At 41.5% G+C, this 19,713-nt stretch overlaps 1 protein-coding gene across 1 annotated transcript in view; it reads left to right on the top strand.

The window, feature by feature from the left end:
* Positions 1 to 19,713, top strand: part of LOC144597158 (EH domain-containing protein 4-like) — a 54,702-nt gene that overhangs the window by 13,877 nt on the left and 21,112 nt on the right. The window contains exon 4 of the mRNA XM_078406115.1: positions 9,297 to 9,709. Coding sequence (XP_078262241.1) covers positions 9,297 to 9,709 — 413 coding nt within the window. The remainder of the gene's footprint in view (positions 1 to 9,296; positions 9,710 to 19,713) is intronic.

Below are 19,713 nucleotides of genomic sequence, written 5' to 3'. Positions count from 1 at the left end.
TTATCCCAAGCAGCACACCCATCCATCCCGTGCAGTAAGAATGTTTTACTAAAGAAAGGAAGAATGCAGTATATTTGCAAAGCCGCCTTCACAACCCCACGGTATCTTAGTTGAATAAAAAGAGTTGTATATTCCTTTTGCGACCATTACAATGTTAAAATTTGCAATTAAATAAAAATCATAACATAACTAGGTTATGTTCCTGGAATGGCGGGACTATCATATGTTGAAAGACTGGAGCGACTAGGCTTGTATGCACTGGAATTTAGAAGGATGAGAGGAGATCTTATCGAAACGTATAAGATTATTAAGGGGTTGGACACATTAGAGGCAGGAAACATGTTCCCAATGTTGGGGGAGTCCAAAACAAGGGGCCACAGTTTAAGAATAAGGGGTAGGCCATTTAGAACGGAGATGAGGAAAAACATTTTCAGTCAGAGTTGTGAATCTGTGGAATTCTCTGCCTCAGAAGGCAGTGGAGGCCAATTCTCTGAATGCATTGAAGAGAGAGCTAGATAGAGCTCTTAAGGATAGTGGAGTCAGGGGGTATGGGGAGAAGGCAGGAATGGGGTACTGATTGAGAATGATCTGCCATGATCACATTGAATGGCGGTGCTGGCTCGAAGGGCCGAATAGCCTCCTTCTGCACCTATTGTCTATTGTCTATAACAACACATGGGTTAATAACAAAATAGACCTTTTAAAATGTATCAAATAGAAAATCACAGTAAAGTAGTAAGTGCGCCTTGATTATACACATTTACATTAAGAATTCTAGAGTGATTTTTGCTGAATAATACGTTTTAGTTTTTTACAATAAGGATTGCAAGTTTATCTAATAATATGTTTAGAATCTTTGAACAGCAGCTAATGTAAGAAGGGAGAAATAAAGAACTGCAAGTGCTGGTGAATACACAAAAGGACATAAAGTGCTGGACTAACTCAGCAGGTCAGGCAGCATCCGTGGAGAACATACATGGTTTTAGGTCGTGACCCTTCTTCAGACTGATTGTGCACCACGATTGTGAAAAGCTTTATTTGCATGCTATGCAGCCAAATCAAATTCATATGAGCACAATTAGAGTAAATCATATACAAGTCAAACAGATATTGCAAGCAGAGAAAACCAGAGTGAATAATGTAGTGTTGCAGCATCATAACGCAACAGTCGCAAAGAAAAACATTCGAAGGACCACAATGAGGTAGGTTGGAAGATCAGGACTACACCCCATCTTAAGAGAGGACAATCCAGTAGTCTGATAATGGCAGGGAAGAAGCTATACCAGAAATTGTTGGTACTTTCTTACTTTCTTTCAAATGTTTGTATCTTCTGCCCGATGGGAGAGGAGATGAGGGAATGAAAAAGACTGACATGAAAAAGATCCTTGACTATGTTGGCTGCTTTCCAAGGCAGCATGGTGTGTGGATGGAGAGGCTGGTTTGTGTGAAGGATTGGGTTACATCCATAACTTTGCATTTCTTCGTGTTGGGCAGAGCCATTGTCAAATCTCCCCAATAGAATGTTTTTTACGGTCCATCTGTATAAGTCAATAAAAAGCCATTGGAGACGTGCGTAACTTTCTTAATCTGCTGAGGCAAAAAAGGCGTTAGTTGCTTTCTTGGCCAACACGTCATTCACTAAAATGCTCTCTTCTTACTGCGCTTATCTATGTGGGCCTATTGCATCAATCTTATTATTTAAATTCCAGCATCATGTTACCTTAATTGTAACAGTAACTTAAATTCCAAAAAAACTTCAACAAAAGAGTTTGAATTGTGTTATACAAATCTGATCTCTTTCTCAATACAGAGAATATGAGTTTTGGGTTTCTTAAGCAAATTCTGGACGATAGAAAAGCCAGCTAAAATATAAATGAATGGGGGGGGGGAATCATTTAAAAACTAAAAAAAGAAAGCTTTTTCTGAAAGGAAGTAAATGTTGTGTGTTTATTGGATTGGTCCAAAGTTATTGCTGCAGATACTGCAGCACACAGTCTGAAATTTTGTAATATCAGAGGAATGTTTAATAAATTGAATAACATACGGTAAATTAGAAATGTTCACACTTTCTTTTGGAACAACAAGGGGAAACTTATGGAAAGATAAAACCAGTCCAATAGATGAGGCAATGCCAATAATTGATCAATTACCCAAATATTTCAGATTGAAAATTATAGAAATTGAAACTAGATTTGGGTCCATTCGAGTGAATGTGCCAAATGAGGAAGCAGACATGTAATCTAAAATTATCTTGCTGATCTGGTGTGGAAAATTAGTATATATACACCAGATGAGACTATCTGCAATCTGGAAGTATCTATCGTGAATTTATTAATTCAGCAGTTCATCATATTTCTTGCTCAATATCACACTGACCACATTTTAGGAGCGACCATAATATTGCTTGCTCAGTATCACACTGACCACATTTTGGGAACTACCAAATAGTCCCAGTTTCTGATCACTTTTTCAACATTTGAGCTTCTGGTGCCTGATGTATATGGATGGAATGAATATTCTAAAGTTATGCATTTTTTAATTCCTATCTATGCTCAGCAGAAAAAATACTATTAGATGCATTAAGTAAACCTTTATATATATTTTTGTTGGGGGTGTGGAGGGAATATTTAGGAATCTAGCAATAACAACCAAGAAAATGATGATATCTGAGGAGGTTCAAACTGGAGAGGCCTGTAGGTGGGAACTAGAGTCGTATGTCAGAAATTGAAAGGAGTGGAATTCTCTGCCTCAGAAGGCAGTGGAGGCCAATTCTCTGAATGCATTCAAGAGAGAGCTAGATAGAGCTTTTAAGGATAGTGGAGTCAGGGGGTACGGGGAGAAGGCAGGAACGGGGTACTGATTGAGAATGATCAGCCATGATCACATTGAATGGCGGTGCTGGCTCGAGGGGCCGAATGGCCTACTCCTGCACCTATTGTCTATTAAGTGATGAATGTAGAGGTTAGGATCAGTAAGTCTCAAAGGAAAGACGGGCAAGGAAAAGTGATGGGAATATGGAGTAACCACAAAATGGTGACATTGATGGGCTGAAGTGTACTTGCTTCACTACAAGGGGTATTTTGGCGAAACCAGATGAAATTGGAGCCTGGGATTGAGGTTGTGGTCATTGCAGAAACGACGTTGCTAGAGGGACATGACGGGCAGCTCAATGTTCTGAAGTTTCTATGTTTCAGACGTCATCGAAAGGGGGGGGGGAAGAGGTGGAGGTGGAGGAGTTGTGCTACTAATCAAGGAGCCTCTCATGGCGGCGCTCAGAGGACATACTGGAGGATTTGTCGTCTACATAGAGCTTGGAAATAAGAATGGTGCAAACATTCTAATGGGGTGTACTTTAGGGCCCCAATGACAAGCGGGAGATAGAGGAACAGATTACTGAAAGATGCCAAGGAACAGGATTGTTGTAGTGGGTGACTTCAACTTTCCCAGTATTGACGAGGACTTGCTCAGAACAGAATCAAGAGGGTTTCTTGAAAAAGTATGTGGATAAGCCAACCCAAGAAGGCTACATTCTGGACCTTGTGTTAGAAAATGAGTCTGGTTAAGTGACTGGTGTTCAGTAGAAGAGAATTTTGGAATGGTGATCACATTCCCATCAGTACTAAGATTGTTTTCGATAAGGAGAAGGGAAGGTGCTAAATTGGAGTGTTGTAAACTGCAACATTATTAGGAGGTGCTCGAGAGGATATACTGGGAACATTCGTTATTGGGTAAGTCTACACCTGACATGTAGAAGACGTTTAAAGACCAGTTGATCGAAGTTGAGAATCAGCATGTTCCCGTGAGGACGAGGGCTAAGAATGGCAAAGAAAGGGAACCTTGGATGACCAAAGAGATTGGAAATATGGTCAAAAAGAAGATGGAATCAGACAAGGCCTTTGAGGAAAAAAGGAAAGGAGGAAAGGACTCAAGCAGGTGATTAGAAGGACCTGAAGGAGCCACAAAATGACTTTTGAAGTCAGATTAAAGAAAGTTCCAAATCTTTTTATGCATTTGTTAGAAATTAGGGATAACCAGGGAGAAGGTAGGACAGGTAGACAAAAAATGCTGGAGTAACTCAGCGGGACAGGCAGCATCTCTGGAGAGAAGGAATGGGTGACATTTAGGGTCGAGACTCTTCAGTCTGAAGAAGGGTCTCAACCCGAAACGTCACCCATTCCTCAGTCTGAAGAAGGGTATCGACCCGAAATGTCACCCATTCCTTCTCTCCAGAGATGCTGCCTGTCCAGCCTTTTGTGTCTACCTTCGATTTAAACCAGCATCAGCAGTTCTTTCCTACACAGGGTAGGACAGCTCAAGGATGAAGGAGGGAATTTGTGCTTGGAATCTGGGGATGTAGGTGAGGTACTAAATAAGAACATTAGTGATCTCTGTTTTGAAGTGAGCCGAGTTCTGGGAGTTATGCATTGGGCTATCACTTGAGCTACATGGTTTAACTTTATTGAATAAAGCCTCTTACAGCTAGCAAATGTCCATCTGATCCTCCAGTTTAGACCAAAAGTGTCTCTTCACTTTCTCAATGGCCTTCTCGAGATTGTACGTGAACTTATATGATCCTGTATCGCCAGACTTAAGTGCCCAAGATCTGAACATCTGAGATTGCGGACCTCCTGGTTCATCCCAGGCTTCTGCTTAGGGAACACTTGGATGGGAACACACTCCTCCAATTTCCTTATGAAGTCCAGGTCTGTTGCTGTGTCCTTGAACATCCCCTGGACTACTGAAGCCAACTCACTTCTCTGCTTCCCCTGACCGGCGTTGTACAATCCTCGTTGCTGGAGCTGCGCCCTTTAATTGCTGCCTGTATGCAGGAAGAAGGAGCATAGCTAGGTGGTCTGTTTTTTTCAGTGTCGGCAAGGGCAATAGGCATCTTTTATAATGAGGTAGGATTTGTCATGTGTTTTTGATCCTCATGCTGCAGGAGACGTGTTGATAGCTTGGAAGTAGTTTCTTCCAACTCGCCCTGCTGAAGTCTGGATATCCTGGAGAAGGCTTTGGGGTATGCCAAATGGTTATTTGTTGACCATGGAGTTCAGCTCCCGAATGTATGTCTGGGGTGGGATGTACACTGCAGTCATGATGAAGGAGGTATATTCCCATGGGAGGTGGAAGAGACTGTACTTCTCTGCTAAATGCACATGGTGGGACTACATGGAACTTTGTTACTCTATTTCAAATTTTATAACATTTTAATTCAAAACTTTTACCTTGATGTTATTTTGGTAAAATTGATAAATTCTGAACGATTTTTCAGTGTATCAAATTGAAACAGCAGCATATTTTCCTTTGTGCATTGAGATAGAGTATTTTACGTTCTTTCTTGGTCCTTATTTGTCTTGTGGTCCATTGTTTACTACTTAAGGTTGTTGAAATGTCGGGTGTGGTTCCATTAAATCAAATATTTCATTGTGGAATTGAATAAATCTTGGCTTTTGTTTCATAGTTCTGGTTAGAGTTCATGTCCTGTTAACTGAAGAAAAACATCCAGTAGTTAGGATTTTCATATTGTATTATTAAGCTCAGTCACTGATTGATTACAGTTTAATAAATATATTTTTGTTTGACTGATGGAAATTTATTGCAGGACACTGGCAAAGGAACAGTTATTAGTTTTCCTTCCGTTGCTACATTTGACAGGATGATTTTGATCAGGAATTTAAATATTTCACGAGACTTTGTCATCTTGCCAGTTTTCCAGATGGAATTATAGATGTGTATATTTTCATTTGGCCAGTGGATTTACTTAAGTATGCAATGTTTTAATTCAGTAGGGCATTTGAGGGATTTCATTTATTTTTCATGTTCAGATTCATAGTGTCTCAACCCAAATTATCATCTGTCTATTTTCCTCCACAGAAGTTGTCTGGTCTGTTGAGTCTTTTAGATTTTTGTTTTTTGCTCTGGATTTTTGGTTAGTATGTCTGTTATGAAAATACGTAGCAAGAGGAGTTGAGTATAGGAGCAAAGAGGTCCTTCTACAGTTGTACCGGGCCCTGGTGAGACCGCACCTGGAGTACTGTGTGCAGTTTTGGTCTCCAAATTTGAGGAAGGATATTCTTGCTATGGAGGGCGTGCAGCGTAGGTTCACTAGATTAATTCCCGGAATGGCGGGACTGTCGTATGTTGAAAGGCTGGAGCGATTGGGCTTGTATACACTGGAATTTAGAAGGATGAGGGGGGATCTTATTGAAACATATAAGATAATTAGGGGATTGGACACATTAGAGGCAGATAACATGTTCCCAATGTTGGGGGAGTCCAGAACAAGGGGCCACAGTTTGAGAATAAGGGGTAGGCCATTTAGAACGGAGATGAGGAAGAACTTTTTCAGTCAGAGGGTGGTGAAGGTGTGGAATTCTCTGCCTCAGAAGGCAGTGGAGGCCAGTTCGTTGGATGCTTTCAAGAGAGAGCTGGATAGAGCTCTTAAGGATAGCGGAGTGAGGGGGTATGGGGAGAAGGCAGGAACGGGGTACTGATTGATAGTGATCAGCCATGATCGCATTGAATGGCGGTGCTGGCTCGAAGGGCTGAATGGCCTACTCCTGCACCTATTGTCTATAGAAGGGCAGCAAATGGTCTTCAGGTCCTAACCTGATCCTGTTCAGATATGTCACTTTAGGATCCTGTACAGGCAAAGAATATTGCTCAAAGGAATGGTGCATCACTTTATTAAAAAAGTTATTTCTATCGTGTTATTTCCCTTTGTCTTTCTTTTCTTTCTTTTGTATGTCAACTACGACAATCAAAAGTGGCAGTTGGTGCTTCAGAGTACCGTAGTTGACGCTTTGCTGCAAATTTTGCCAGTACCGTAGAACGACCCAGGGTGGACGACGAGGACATAAAGCAGCTCCCACCCCTTTCCCTTTGTGTTTCTCTCTTATTCATCAGAGCTGAACTTTCTTTAGATTTAGGTTCAGGTTTGTTATTGCCACATGTACCAAGGTAGAGTGAAAAGCTTTGTTTTGCATGCTACCCAATCAAATCAGATAATACAAAAAATAAATACATAATCAAGCCAAATTCAAGTACAATAGTTAGAGTAAAAGGAAAGAATACACTTCTCTGCACTGTAGTGTGCCAATTCCAAAGAGACAGTTCAATGTCCACAATGGGGTAAGAAGTGAATCGGACAATATCTTAGCTTGTGGAAGAACCCTGAACCCTGATGACAGAGGGGAAGAAACTGTTCCTGAGTTTGGTTGTGCATGCTTTCAGGCTTCTGCATCTTCTGCATGACTGGATTGGGGAGAAGAAGGAATGACGAGGGTAGGACAAGTCTTTGATCAGAAAGACACAAAGTGCTGGAGTAACTCGGCGGGTCTGCAGCATATTTGGATAAAATGGATAGGTGACGTTCGGGTCAATAGAAGAGTCCTGACCCAAAATGTCACCTAGCCTTGTTGTCTAGAGATGCTGCCTGACCCCCTGACTTGGTGTAAGAAAATAACTGCAGATGCTGGTACAAATCGAAGGTATTTATTCACCACATGCTGGAGTAACTTAGCAGGTCAGGCAGCATCTCAGGAGAGAAGGAATGGGCGACGTTTCGGGCCGAGACCCTTCTTCACCAGCATTTGGTGCCTTTCTTTGTAAATCAGCATCTGCAGTTCCTCATTTCTATTAATAGCCTGAGGGGCTTTGACCACCGGATGGCTCCTATTGTGGGATTTCCTTGTATCGTCTTTGATTATGTTGTATGTTTTTCTCAGGCAGGATGAAGTGTGAATAGAGTCAATGGTGGGTGGGTGGGGGGGAGGGGGAAACTATTCGTCCAAACTCAGTCCAACCTGAGCTAATTGAGTCCATTCTCAGCTATTCTTTGCGATTTCTTGCTGTTTTACACAGCGTTATTCCCAAACAAGCTGTGAGGCAACCCGACAGTATGTTTTCTATGGTGCATCAGTAGAACTTTGTAAGAGTTATTGGAGATATGCTGAATTTCCTCAATCTTCTCGGGAAATAGAGATGTTGGTGTGCCTTCTTGCTGCGACTTCAATATGGTTGGTCTGTGACAGATCATTGGTAATATTTATGCCAGAGAACTTGAAGATTGCAACCATTTCCATTTTAGCACCATTGATGCTGATTGGGCATATACTCCACCACGCTTCCTGAAGTCGACACCTAGCTCCATCGTCTTGCTGGCATTGAGGGAGAGGTTGTTGGCTTGACATCATGTTACTAAGTCCTCTATCTCCTCCGAGTACTCCATCGTGTCATTGTTCAAGGTCTAGACCACCACAGTGGTGCCATCTGCAAACTTGTAAAAAGAGAAGTTAAAACAGTTGCAATTTGGAGTAGTTAGTTTTGTATATGTAACTGATACTTCTGTATTTTGAGTTAAAACTAACATAGGCTGCTGAAAATCTAAAATTTAAATAGAAAGTACTGGAAACCCTAAATCAGTCATCGACAAACCGATTACCTTTAATCATCTGGCATTATTCTCCTTGTATTCTGGTGATCTTTTGTGCTAAAATGCTCTAACAATCTTTTTGTTTTAACCAATTGTTGTGTAATTGAGCATAATTTGGCCTATGGAGCTTCAGGGACACACCCTAGTTTTCTGTTCTCCTTTGGCATAATTAAATTTGTGCAAAAGCTGTAAATTGGAAATTATTTGCACAAATTAGGCTAACATATTTTATCGTTATTCACCTTTTGAAACTCCAAATTTGCTATTTTTGTCAGGAATTGCTTAGTACAAAGTTTTTTTTGCATTGCTTCTCCCAAAAATAAGTCCAGAATTCAGCCTTTTTGTGTTGCACTATATTGGGGGTTTTATTTATGGAACATTTTTGTTTATTATATTATCTATGGATAACTGTGTTGATAAACCTGATGCCCAGCTGCAAATAACAATGTAATTGTTCTGTTCATTCACGCAGGCCATTCAAAAACTCTTGACTTTTGATTCCATGTTGCAGCAAACTTCATTTTAAGAAAGCTTGGGAGCATTTCCTCTACAGTCACCTCTATTATACTCTAAAAGATGCATATTTTCTTTATTTTCCTTTTTTTTGTTATCTTTTTCATTATTCATGCTTTGAGCATTTCCAGCAAAGCTGCTATTTAATGCTCAAACCTAACCATGCTTGAGAAAGTACGAGTGAACTGCCTTTAAACCTGCAAATGTTATTGAACTCTCGGATTGGAGAGGATCCACAGGATGTTTTTAAATGTTGGGATTCTTCTTGTATATGTATATGCGTATGTGTACATATAGTGCTTATTTTGTTGAAAACAGATGTCTAATTGCAATGTCTTTGCTATTTTAGGATATGACTTTTCTGAAGTCTTGCGATGGTTTGCTGAAAGAGTTGATCGCATAATCCTGCTATTTGATGCCCACAAATTGGATATATCTGATGAGTTTTCAGAGGCTATCAAGGCACTAAGAGGCCAAGATGACAAGATCAGAGTTGTTCTGAACAAGGCAGACCAAGTGGATACACAGCAACTGATGAGGGTGTATGGTGCATTGATGTGGTCCCTTGGCAAAGTGATTGACACTCCTGAGGTGGTCCGTGTCTACATAGGATCTTTTTGGTCAAAACCCCTCCAGATTACCGAAAATCGAAAACTCTTTGAAATGGAAACAGAGGACCTCTTCAAGGATATTAAGAGTTTACCTCGAAATGCTGCACTGCGCAAACTTAATGACCTCATCAAAAGAGCCAGGCTTGCTAAGGTATGAGTGTAAAAATAGAATGTGGAATCTGATTCATTACAGGGTGTGAATTGATAATGATGTCCAACAAAAGCAAAATACTCTCGCACTAGCAAACACTCGACGTGCCAGATGTGAGTGAACATTTCCACGGATTAGTCAAGCGGTATAATTACGCAATTGAGATATCTTTCAGCCCTGGCACAGCTGGTAGAACTGCTGCAGCACAGTGCCAGAGTATCGAGTTCAATCCTGACCTCTTGTAGTGTCTGTGGAGTTTGCACATTTTCCATGTGAACACATGCGTTTCCTCCCAGTGCTTGGTTTCTTCCCACGCCCCAACGTCGTGTGGGTTTGTAGATGAATTGGCCTCTATAAATTGTCAGTAGTGTATAGGGGGTGGATGCGAAATGGGATAGCATAGAACTAGTATGAATGTGTGATGAATGGCTTGGCCTTGGTGGGCCGAAGGGCTTGTTTCCAACGGTATCTCTAAACTGAATATTTCAAACTCCCTCGTTTCTATTTGTGGATATATCCTATCTCATCAATAATGGTGATCTACTGGACTAGGTATTCTTCAGGAGGCAAAGCCAAAGACAAACACAAAGAATTTGCAGCCATAATTTAGTCAGAAGTGTCAGGTGGATGATCTAGCTTTGGCTTTTCCAGTGGTCCTTATAATTACCTCCAACAATTTGATTAATTGTACATGATGCAAAAAAAAATTGAACACTAGATTTAATAAAAGGTCATGAACATCACAACCCCCACATCTCCATGTGTCAAAAGCCAAATTGTTCAAAGCATTTTCTACATTGGAAAATTATATGCTTTGGCCCATAGATGACCACTGAATTGAAGTCATTGTGGAATGCGTGGAAACCTTGTGGGAGTCATGCCAAGTTCAAAGGAAAAGGTCAATCGTCACAGACAGCTCATTGGCACTGGATCTTTACAAAATAATTAAGTTTAGAGATATAGCATGGAATCAGACTATTCGGCCTACCAAATCCCGCCAGCCAGTGATCACCCGTACACACTAGTTCCATTCTGCACACTAGGAACAGTCTTTGAAATGTGGGAGGAAACCAGGACACCCGGAGGACAACTATGTAGTAACGAGGAGAACGAGTAGTAACTCCATTCAGACTGCACCTGTAGTCGGGATCGAACCCAGGCCTCTGGTACTGTAAGGCAGCAACTCTACCATTGCGCCTCTGTGCATCCCTATGTGGGAATGTGGGAAAATGTTAAGTTATCACTTTGGTACAGGTAAACAAATGCAGGGTATTTTCAAATGGTTAGAGAGTGGGTAACATTGATGTTGAAAAACAAATATTGACCTTTATTACAGGAGGATTTGAATTCACCAGTGATGATGTGCTATTATGTAGAGCTTTTGTGGCAACACATCTAAAGTTCTGTGTTCACTTTTGGTCTCATTAAAAAATATAAAAGGAGCATAGCAAAAATTCATAGACTAGTTTCTAGGAATTCATTGACTAGTTTGCCGTACGAAGGAAGATTGAATAGATGAGGCCTTTATTCCCGAGAGTTTAGCACAAGAAGAAACTTTATTCAAACTTACAAACCTCTTTCAGGGTTTAACACGCTGCATACAAGGAGGTCACTTGCCCTGGCTGAAGAGTGTAGAACCAAGGGTTACAGACTCAGAATTAGACGAAGACCGATGTGAGAAAAAGTTTCTTCATGCAGAGAGAATGGTGAATCCTTGGAATTCTGTATCCGTGTGAAGGCCCAGTGATTGAATTTATTCAAAACTGAAGTTGATAGATTGACACGAAGTGTTCGAGTAATGTTTCGGGTCGGACCCTTCTTCACATTTTTGGTTATTAAAAGAATTGAGGGATGTGGGGATGATGCAGGAAAATAGCTATCGGTTTGAAGATCATGGCAAGATATTAATAAATACAATCTTAGAAAGAGAATTACGAGTTTAGTTTTCAGTAGGAGAGAAGGTAGAAGAAGGATGTGTGGATCTGTCGGTGATTAGATGGGTTAAAATGTCTCAATGGCATCAGTTACCATTACTTTAAGCTTTTTGATTGTGTCATGAATTGTTATTGAAGTGGGGGGTTGTCTCTCCTAATTCTCAGGAAAGGTCACACAGATGCTGCCTGACCTGCTCAGTGCTTCCAACATTTTCTGTTTTTCTTTCAGATTTCCAGCGCCTACATTTTTGTTTTGATTTGGATTGGATGGAATGTTAGGGCTTTACTCCAAGGGAAGAGTATAAAATTGTGGAAGATTTGTTGTGACTTTTACAGGGTATTGTGTGTAGTGTTTAATCTCTATAGTCAAGCATTCTGACTTGGTTTGGAGGAGGTGCAGAAGTGGTTCACCATGTTGATTGCTGGAATAAAGCTGGTGAGGTACAAAAAAAGGTTGAGCAGGTTGTATCCAAGTCCATTGGAGTATAGATGAATAAGAAGATTCTGAGGGCAATTGACCATGTGGATGCTGCGATGATGTTATCTTTCATTTGGGTATCCAGAACAGGGACACATGTACCGTCAGATTCGTTTTGTTTGTGCATAGATTTAGAATAAGAGCAATTTCTTCTCTGGGGGTCTTTGCTGCTTTGGAGTTCTCTATACCAGAGTTCTCTATACCAGAGAACTACTCCCTTAGTAATTCTCAATGGTAGAAATTAGCTGACATGAGTTTGGCTGGTTTATTATCTTTGTCACAAGTGAAAAACTTTGTTTACATGCTATCCAGTCAATCATGCTATACACGACTATAATCAAGCCATACAGTAGTACAATAGACTGCCAAAATATCGAATATGAAGTATTACAGCATTACAGTTACAGACAAAGTGCAGACTAAAAAAAGTGCATGGTTCACAATGAGGAAGTTTGGAAGATCATGTCTATGCCCTATATAGGAGGACCATTCAGTAGTCTGATGCTGTTCCTGAATCTGGTGGCATGTGGTTTCAAACTTTTGATTGTGTGCCAGACAGGAGAGGAAAGAAGAGGAAATAACCATGATGAAAATGGTCCATGATTATGCTGGCTGCTTTCCCAAGGCAGTGTGAAGTGCAGATGGAGACTTGGAGACACAAGGAACTGCAGATGCTGGAATTTTGAGCAAAGCAAAGTGCCAGGCAGCATCTGTGGAGGGAATAGTTAGGTCGGAACACTTCTTCAGACTCGGGTAGCAGAGTTCTAGACATAGACTGCAGATTTGTTCTACTTTCAAGACGCCCAAGGCTACATTCCTACATCACAAATATTATATCAAGGATAAAATAGGAATATTGACATTTAGTTATTTAGTAATTTAGTCCTTCCTGTAGATTTAGAGGATTTTATGGGGGCAAAATAGGTCATGTGTACACAAAGAATTCCATGAAACAAAATTTAAAAATCTCAAATAAAGGAGCTTATTTCGTGCAATGCTGTGCAATTTTAATTTCAGAGCTTCACAGCAGATTGATCTCGACCGGAAACGTTATCTATCCATATTCTCCCGAGATGCTGCCTAACTTGCTGAGTTACTCCAGCACTTTATGTCCTTTTGTGCATTAACCAGCATCCGCAGTTCTTTGTTTCTAGACTTTATCGTGAATTACGTTTAGCGATGCTTGTGCGATATGGGCCATTAAAATTTCATCAGGCAGGGTGGAATGATCTAAATGATTAATCCGGGTATTCTAATTCGTTCCGGTTTATTATTGTCACATGTACGGAGATGCAGTGAAAAGCTTTGAGTTGCTCACTGTCCACCCATACATCAGTCCAACAGGTAGTGGAAAAAGATAAATGAAACAGAATGCAAAACATATTTTAAGTTTAGCGTTTCAGCATGGAGTGTATGAGACGCACATTCAAGAGCCCGCTCGGACGTCCGTTCACTGATAACAATGCTTTTAAGCTTTTGTATTTTCTGCCCAATGGGATTATGTGGGTACATAGATGGAGTGGTTGGGGGTGGGGTTAGAGTCTGATGTACATGAGGGACTGGGCTGTGTCCACAACTCTGCAATTTGATTTAATTCTTTTTGATTTAGAGATACAGCGCGGAAAGAGGCCCTTCGGCCCACGGAGTCCGCGCCGCCCAGCGATCCCCGCACATTAACACTATCCTACACACACTAGGGACAATTTTTTTTTTCATTTACCCAGTCAATTAACCTACATATCTGTACGTCTTTGGAGTCTGGAAGATAAGTTTTGATGTATCCCTAAATGAGACTTTCTATGGTGCTTCTATAAATATCTAAGTGTCATTGGAGATATGCTGGTTTTCCTTATGAGAAAGTGGAACCAATCATGGGTGTCAATGTGGTTAGATCAGGACAAGTTAGTGGTGATATTTATGCCTGGGAACTTGAAGGTCCCGAGCATCTCCACTTCAGCGCCATTGATGCAGACTGGGGCATGTACTCCACCCCACTCCCTGAAGTCGATGACTCGCTCTTTCGTTATGCTGACGCTGAGGGGAAGGTTGTTGTCTTGATACCATGTTACGAAGCTCTCTCTTTCCTTCCTGTATTCCTTGTCAACGATGGAAATCTGGCTCACTACAGTAGTGTCATCTGCAAACGTGTAAATGGAGTAAAAACAGCATTTAGCTGTGCAGTCGCGAATGTATGGGGAGTATAATGAGGGTTTAAGAGCGCATCCTTGCAGGACACTGGTGCTGTGAAAGATCGTGGCGGATGTCTTGTCACCTATTCTTGCTGATTGTGGTCCATAGGTCAAGAAGTCTGGAATCCTGTTGTAGAAGTGGGTGAGTCATAAGTTCAGGAGTTTGGGCATGGTTGGTTGGATTTAAGATGCTGTGTTTACATTTATTATTGTCACGTGCCCTGAGGTACAGTGAAAACCTTTGTTATTAGAGAATTTAGAGATATAGCATGGTACCAGGCTCTTTGGCCCACCGAGTCCATGCCAACCATTGATCACCAATGCACACTAGTTATCCCACTACACACAAGGGGCAATTTACAGAGGGATTTACATTTGGGATGTGGGAGGAAACCACAGCACCCAGAGGAAACTCACGCGGTCATAGGGAGAACATGCAAACTCCACACAAACTGCACCCCGAGGTCAGGATCGAACCTGGCTGGGTCACTGCGCCGCCCAGATGCATGTTATCCAATCAGATGATATGATGTGTAAATACAATCAAGTCAAACTCAAGTACAATAGTAGAGCAAAGGGGAAGATCCAGTGCAGAATATAATTCTTAGCATTGTAGCACACACGATCCACAGACATGTCTGTAATGGAATAGAGATGAATCGGATAGCACTAGCATATTGTAGGACTGCTCAGCTCAGAAGCCTGATAGCAGAATGGAGAAGCTGTTCCTGAGTCTGGTGAAGCAGGGCGAAGAAAGAACAACCGGGATGGGACATGTCTTTGATTGTGTTGGCTTTTCTGAGGCAGCGTGAAGTGTAGATGGAGTCAATGGTGGGGAGTATGATCTGTGTGATGGACTGGACTACATCCACAACTTTGTGCAATTTCTTGTGGTTTTGGGCAGAGTTATTTCCAAACCAGGCTGTATGCTTTCTATGGTGTATCGGTAAAGGTTTATATAGATATATATAGATACATAGACAATAGGTGCAGGAATAGGCCATTCGGCCCTTCGAGCCATTCAATGTGATCATGGCAGTAGGGTCATTGGAGACATGTCAAATTTCCCCAATCTCTGAAGGAAGTATAGGCATTGGTGTGCCTTCATGGCTGGCGCTTCATTGTTGATCCACAACAGATCGTTAATGTGAAGAAGCTCTCATCCATTTCCACCACGGCATTTCCACTGATGCATGTACGCCACCACGTGTCCTGAAGTTGATAACTAGCTCCTTTGTCTTGCTAACATTGAGGGAAAGTGAAGGCAGAGCTGTGGTCAATAAATAGTAGTCTGACTTGGGTGCCTTTTATCCAGGGATGATTGTAGGGCCAGGGAGATAGTGTGTGCCGTGGACCTGTTGCAGAGGTAGGTGACGCAGTAGTTCAAGGCTGTCTGGGAAGTTGGAGTTGATGTGCACCATGACCAGTCTCTGAAACCATTTCATTTTTATCGTTGCTGTCGCTTGATCTAACAACCAGAGCTCCAAAGTACACATGTATATTTTATTTTCTGTGTCGAGAGAGTAGGATAAATATCTGGAAGGGACAAATTTGCAAGACTCTGGGAAGAGGACAGTAGAGTAGGAATACCCTGGATTGCTCTTTGATTTTAGATTTAGAAATACAGCGCAGAAACAGGCCCTTCGGCCCACCGAGTCTGCGCTGCCCAGCGATCCCCGCACATTAACACTATCCTACACACACTAGGGACAATTTTTACATTTACCCAGTCAATTAACCTACAAACCTGTACGTCTTTGGAGTGTGGGAGGAAACCAAAGATCTCGGAGAAAACCCACGCAGGTCACGGGGGGAATGTACAAACTCCGTACAGACGGCGCCTGTAGTCAGGATCGAACCCGAGTCTCCGGCGCTGCATTCGCTGTAAGGCAGCAACTCTACCGCTGCGCCACCGTGCCGCCGTTAGTTTGTTAGTTTAGTTTAGAGATATAGCATGGAAACAGCCCCTTCGGCCCACCAAGTCCACACAATTTTTACTAAAGCCAATTACCCAACAAACCTGTACGTCTTGGTGTGTAGGAGGAAACTGGAGCACCCGGGGAAAATCCACGTGGTCACGGGAGAACATATAAACTCCGTACAGACAGCACACGTAGTCGGGATCGAACCTGCGTATCTGGCGCTGTCTGGCAGCAACTCTACTGTTGCGCCACCGTGCCGCCCCCATACTCTTGGTATAGACGTGATAAGCTGAATGACCTCCTCCCATTGGTGGCAGAAAAATTATTTCTTGGTTGTGCAATAGTTTGAAGTAGTATACATTTTTATTTCAGCAGTCCCACGGAAGCTCTACAGACGTAATGGTGGCCTTGTTATAAACCGAGTTGAAGGGTGTGTTATATTTATGTCACTTGTATCCTGAGGATGTGTTTTGTGGTCATGCTGGAGACTTTGGAAAGTCTTAACTGCAAGGTCATGCACAGCATTATAATTTAAGATTATATTTCTAGAATACTGATGCACTGTTTTTGAGTTTTCTGCATGATACCTTATTCATGTCTGACATTTTATTTCAAGAAACACCCAAGCACAACTCACTACAAATCTATTATTTGGAATTTGGTTTTGAAATTATAGCAATTAACTCAAATTATTTGAACATGTATTTAAAAACGTCGCCCATTACTTCTCTCCAGAGATGCTGCCTGTCCCACTCCAGCATTTTGTGTCTATCTTCACATTAAGACATTTCTTTCATTTTAAAAATTGTTGGAAACTGCCTGATGTAAATTGCTTTAGGGTTCCCATGAGTATTTCAGTAAGTTTGCACTGTAGATTTTGTGTTGTTTTTAGATTAAAATGAGTATTTCTCGGTTTTCCAAAATCCATACTTGCCCGCAGGCTGCAACTACTTCTCTGTTCTTGAGCTGAACCTGGTGTCATTGTCACTGAACGGACACATGGCCACTAACACTATCACTGTACCCAAACATCTACAAATGGACATTTGTGATTACTGTTCAAAGGTTCAAAGCACAGTTTATTGTCACATGTACCAATTAAGGGACAGTGAGGAAACCTAGAACGGAGATGAGGAAAAACTTTTTTAGTTAGAGTTGTGAATCTGTGGAATTCTCTGCCTCAGAAGGCAGTGGAGGCCAAGTCTCTGAGTGCATTCAAGAGAGAGCTAGATAGAGCTCTTAAGGATAGCGGAGTCAGGGGGTATGGGGAGAAGGCAGGAACGGGGTACTGATTGAGAATGATCAGCCATGATCACATTGAATGTTGAATGGCGGTGCTGGCTCGAAGGGCCGAATGGCCTACTCCTGCACCTATTGTCTATTGAAACTCAAACATGAAGTATAACTTTGCTATTAGAACACTTTAGTTCAGGCATAGTTAACTACTTTCAGGATGTTCAGTTCAGTTTGATTTATTGTCACATCTACCAAGGTACAGTGAAAAGCTTTTGTTGCCCTTGTTATATTGCAAGTCTTTTATGACAGTCATATATTGTGATCTTTTGATCAATTTCTGATGCTAAGTAATTATATATATATATATATATATATATATATATATACACATAATAATGTAATAGGAATATTACAGGCAAATAAAATTGGCCTTGGAGTGAACCACAACAGGATCTGCTCAGCCCAATTTCTGGATAGACAGGACTTAGATAAGAAATATATGCAAACATTTCAAAATAAGTGCCAAATGATTTTCATGTACCTTACAGATGCAAATGGGTCTAATTTCTACATATTAGTGTCATCTAAATTTGTAAGTGATAGAAAACTCATTCCGAAGGAAAGCAATGGGGACAAAATTGGGAAGTGTAATGAAACCTTGTTAAGGAATGGCCCAGAGCGCCAATCTGAATTGTTTTCAAGGACCATGTATGCAAACATGGAATTCATAAACTTCATGAGAAGTCTTTGCCATTGTCATTCACACCTGGTTGCTGGAGTCCAGTGGAGATACAAGGAACTGCAGTTGCTGGAATCTTGAGCTTAACATTGTGTGCTGGAGCAGGCCAGGCACTCTGGAGGGGAATGGACAAGCGACATTTCTTCTGACTGATCCCGACCCGAAATGTTGCCTGTCTATTCCCTGCATAGATGCTGAATTCCTGCTAAATTCCTCAAGCAATTTGTAGTTTGCTCAAGATGCTTGCATCTACAGTTCCTTGTGTCTTCATGGCTTAGACCTAGTGCAGGTTCTGTTCTCCATTCATTCCAGCTGGATCTTCCAGGCTTATCTTCATTTTGCAACTCCAACATTCTTTAGTCTATATTCTCACACTTGTTCCATTCACTCGTTGAGCAGATAACTTTGTATGCTTCCCCGTTGGTGACACTGGTTTTCTGACATTAGAAATTACACCCTTCCCCCCCCCCCACCCTTTCTGCAGGTAAAAAAAACAGATTTTGTCCCCTTCCCAGTTTTGACAAAGTGTCTTCAACCTGAAACATTAACAGATGCAGCCTGATCTACTGAGTATTTCCAGCATTTTCTGTTTTTATTTTAACTTGTAAGGAGGTTGGAGTACAAAGCTAAGGAAGTTTTACTGCAATAGCTCTGAGGAAACTGTACCAACATGGTTATAATTGCCATATCTGAGGACATAATGCAGTACGGGTGCACCAGATTGATTCCTATGCTTACATCATTTTCCTAACAGGAAAGATTGTTAGTTAGATTTGTGTTCAATAGAATTTTGAACAATGAAAGGTGATCTCATTGAAACTCGTAAGATCCTGAAGGGGTTTGACAGGATGGTATCGTGGGTAGACACAAAATGCTGGAATAACTCAGCGGGTCAAGCAGCATTTTTGGACAAAATGGATAGGTGATGTTTCGGGCTGGGACCCTTCTTCAGACTGATTGTAGGCAGGGGGGCAATGGAAGTGGGGGAAAAACCAGGACAAATTGGGGCCGGCAACAAATGACCTCGGGCAAGGAGGTTCCCTGACAGGCCGATTGTTGGCTAGTGACAATTATCCATTATGTGGCTCCACCCTTCCTTGGTCATCTGCTGCCGAACCTGTTTTGCTCTGGCCTGATCTCTAGTTCCCACCCCTCTACTTTCAGTCTGAACATAGGTCCGGACCTGAAATGTCATCCATCCTTTTTCTCCAGCGATGCTGCCTGACCCGCTGAGTTACTCCAGCACTTTGTGTCTATCTTTTGTATGACCCAGCATCTGCAGTTCCTTTCTATACGATACAATATGATACAACTTTATTTATCCCAGAGGGAAATTGGTATGCCATTAATCAAAATATACAGTTGCAAGGCATTGAAAGTGTCATGTGCATTATAATAATAATGAAATTTGAGTGACTAGCACATATAGAATATTGCACAAACATGAAATTAAATTATTGAGTGGAAAAGTCCAGGATGAGAGATGTGTGCAAAGATGGGGGGGGG

This window comes from Rhinoraja longicauda, chromosome 10, assembly GCF_053455715.1.
Source record: "Rhinoraja longicauda isolate Sanriku21f chromosome 10, sRhiLon1.1, whole genome shotgun sequence".
NCBI classification, from domain to species: domain Eukaryota; kingdom Metazoa; phylum Chordata; class Chondrichthyes; order Rajiformes; family Arhynchobatidae; genus Rhinoraja; species Rhinoraja longicauda.
This window is presented reverse-complemented; position numbering and strand designations above follow the sequence as displayed.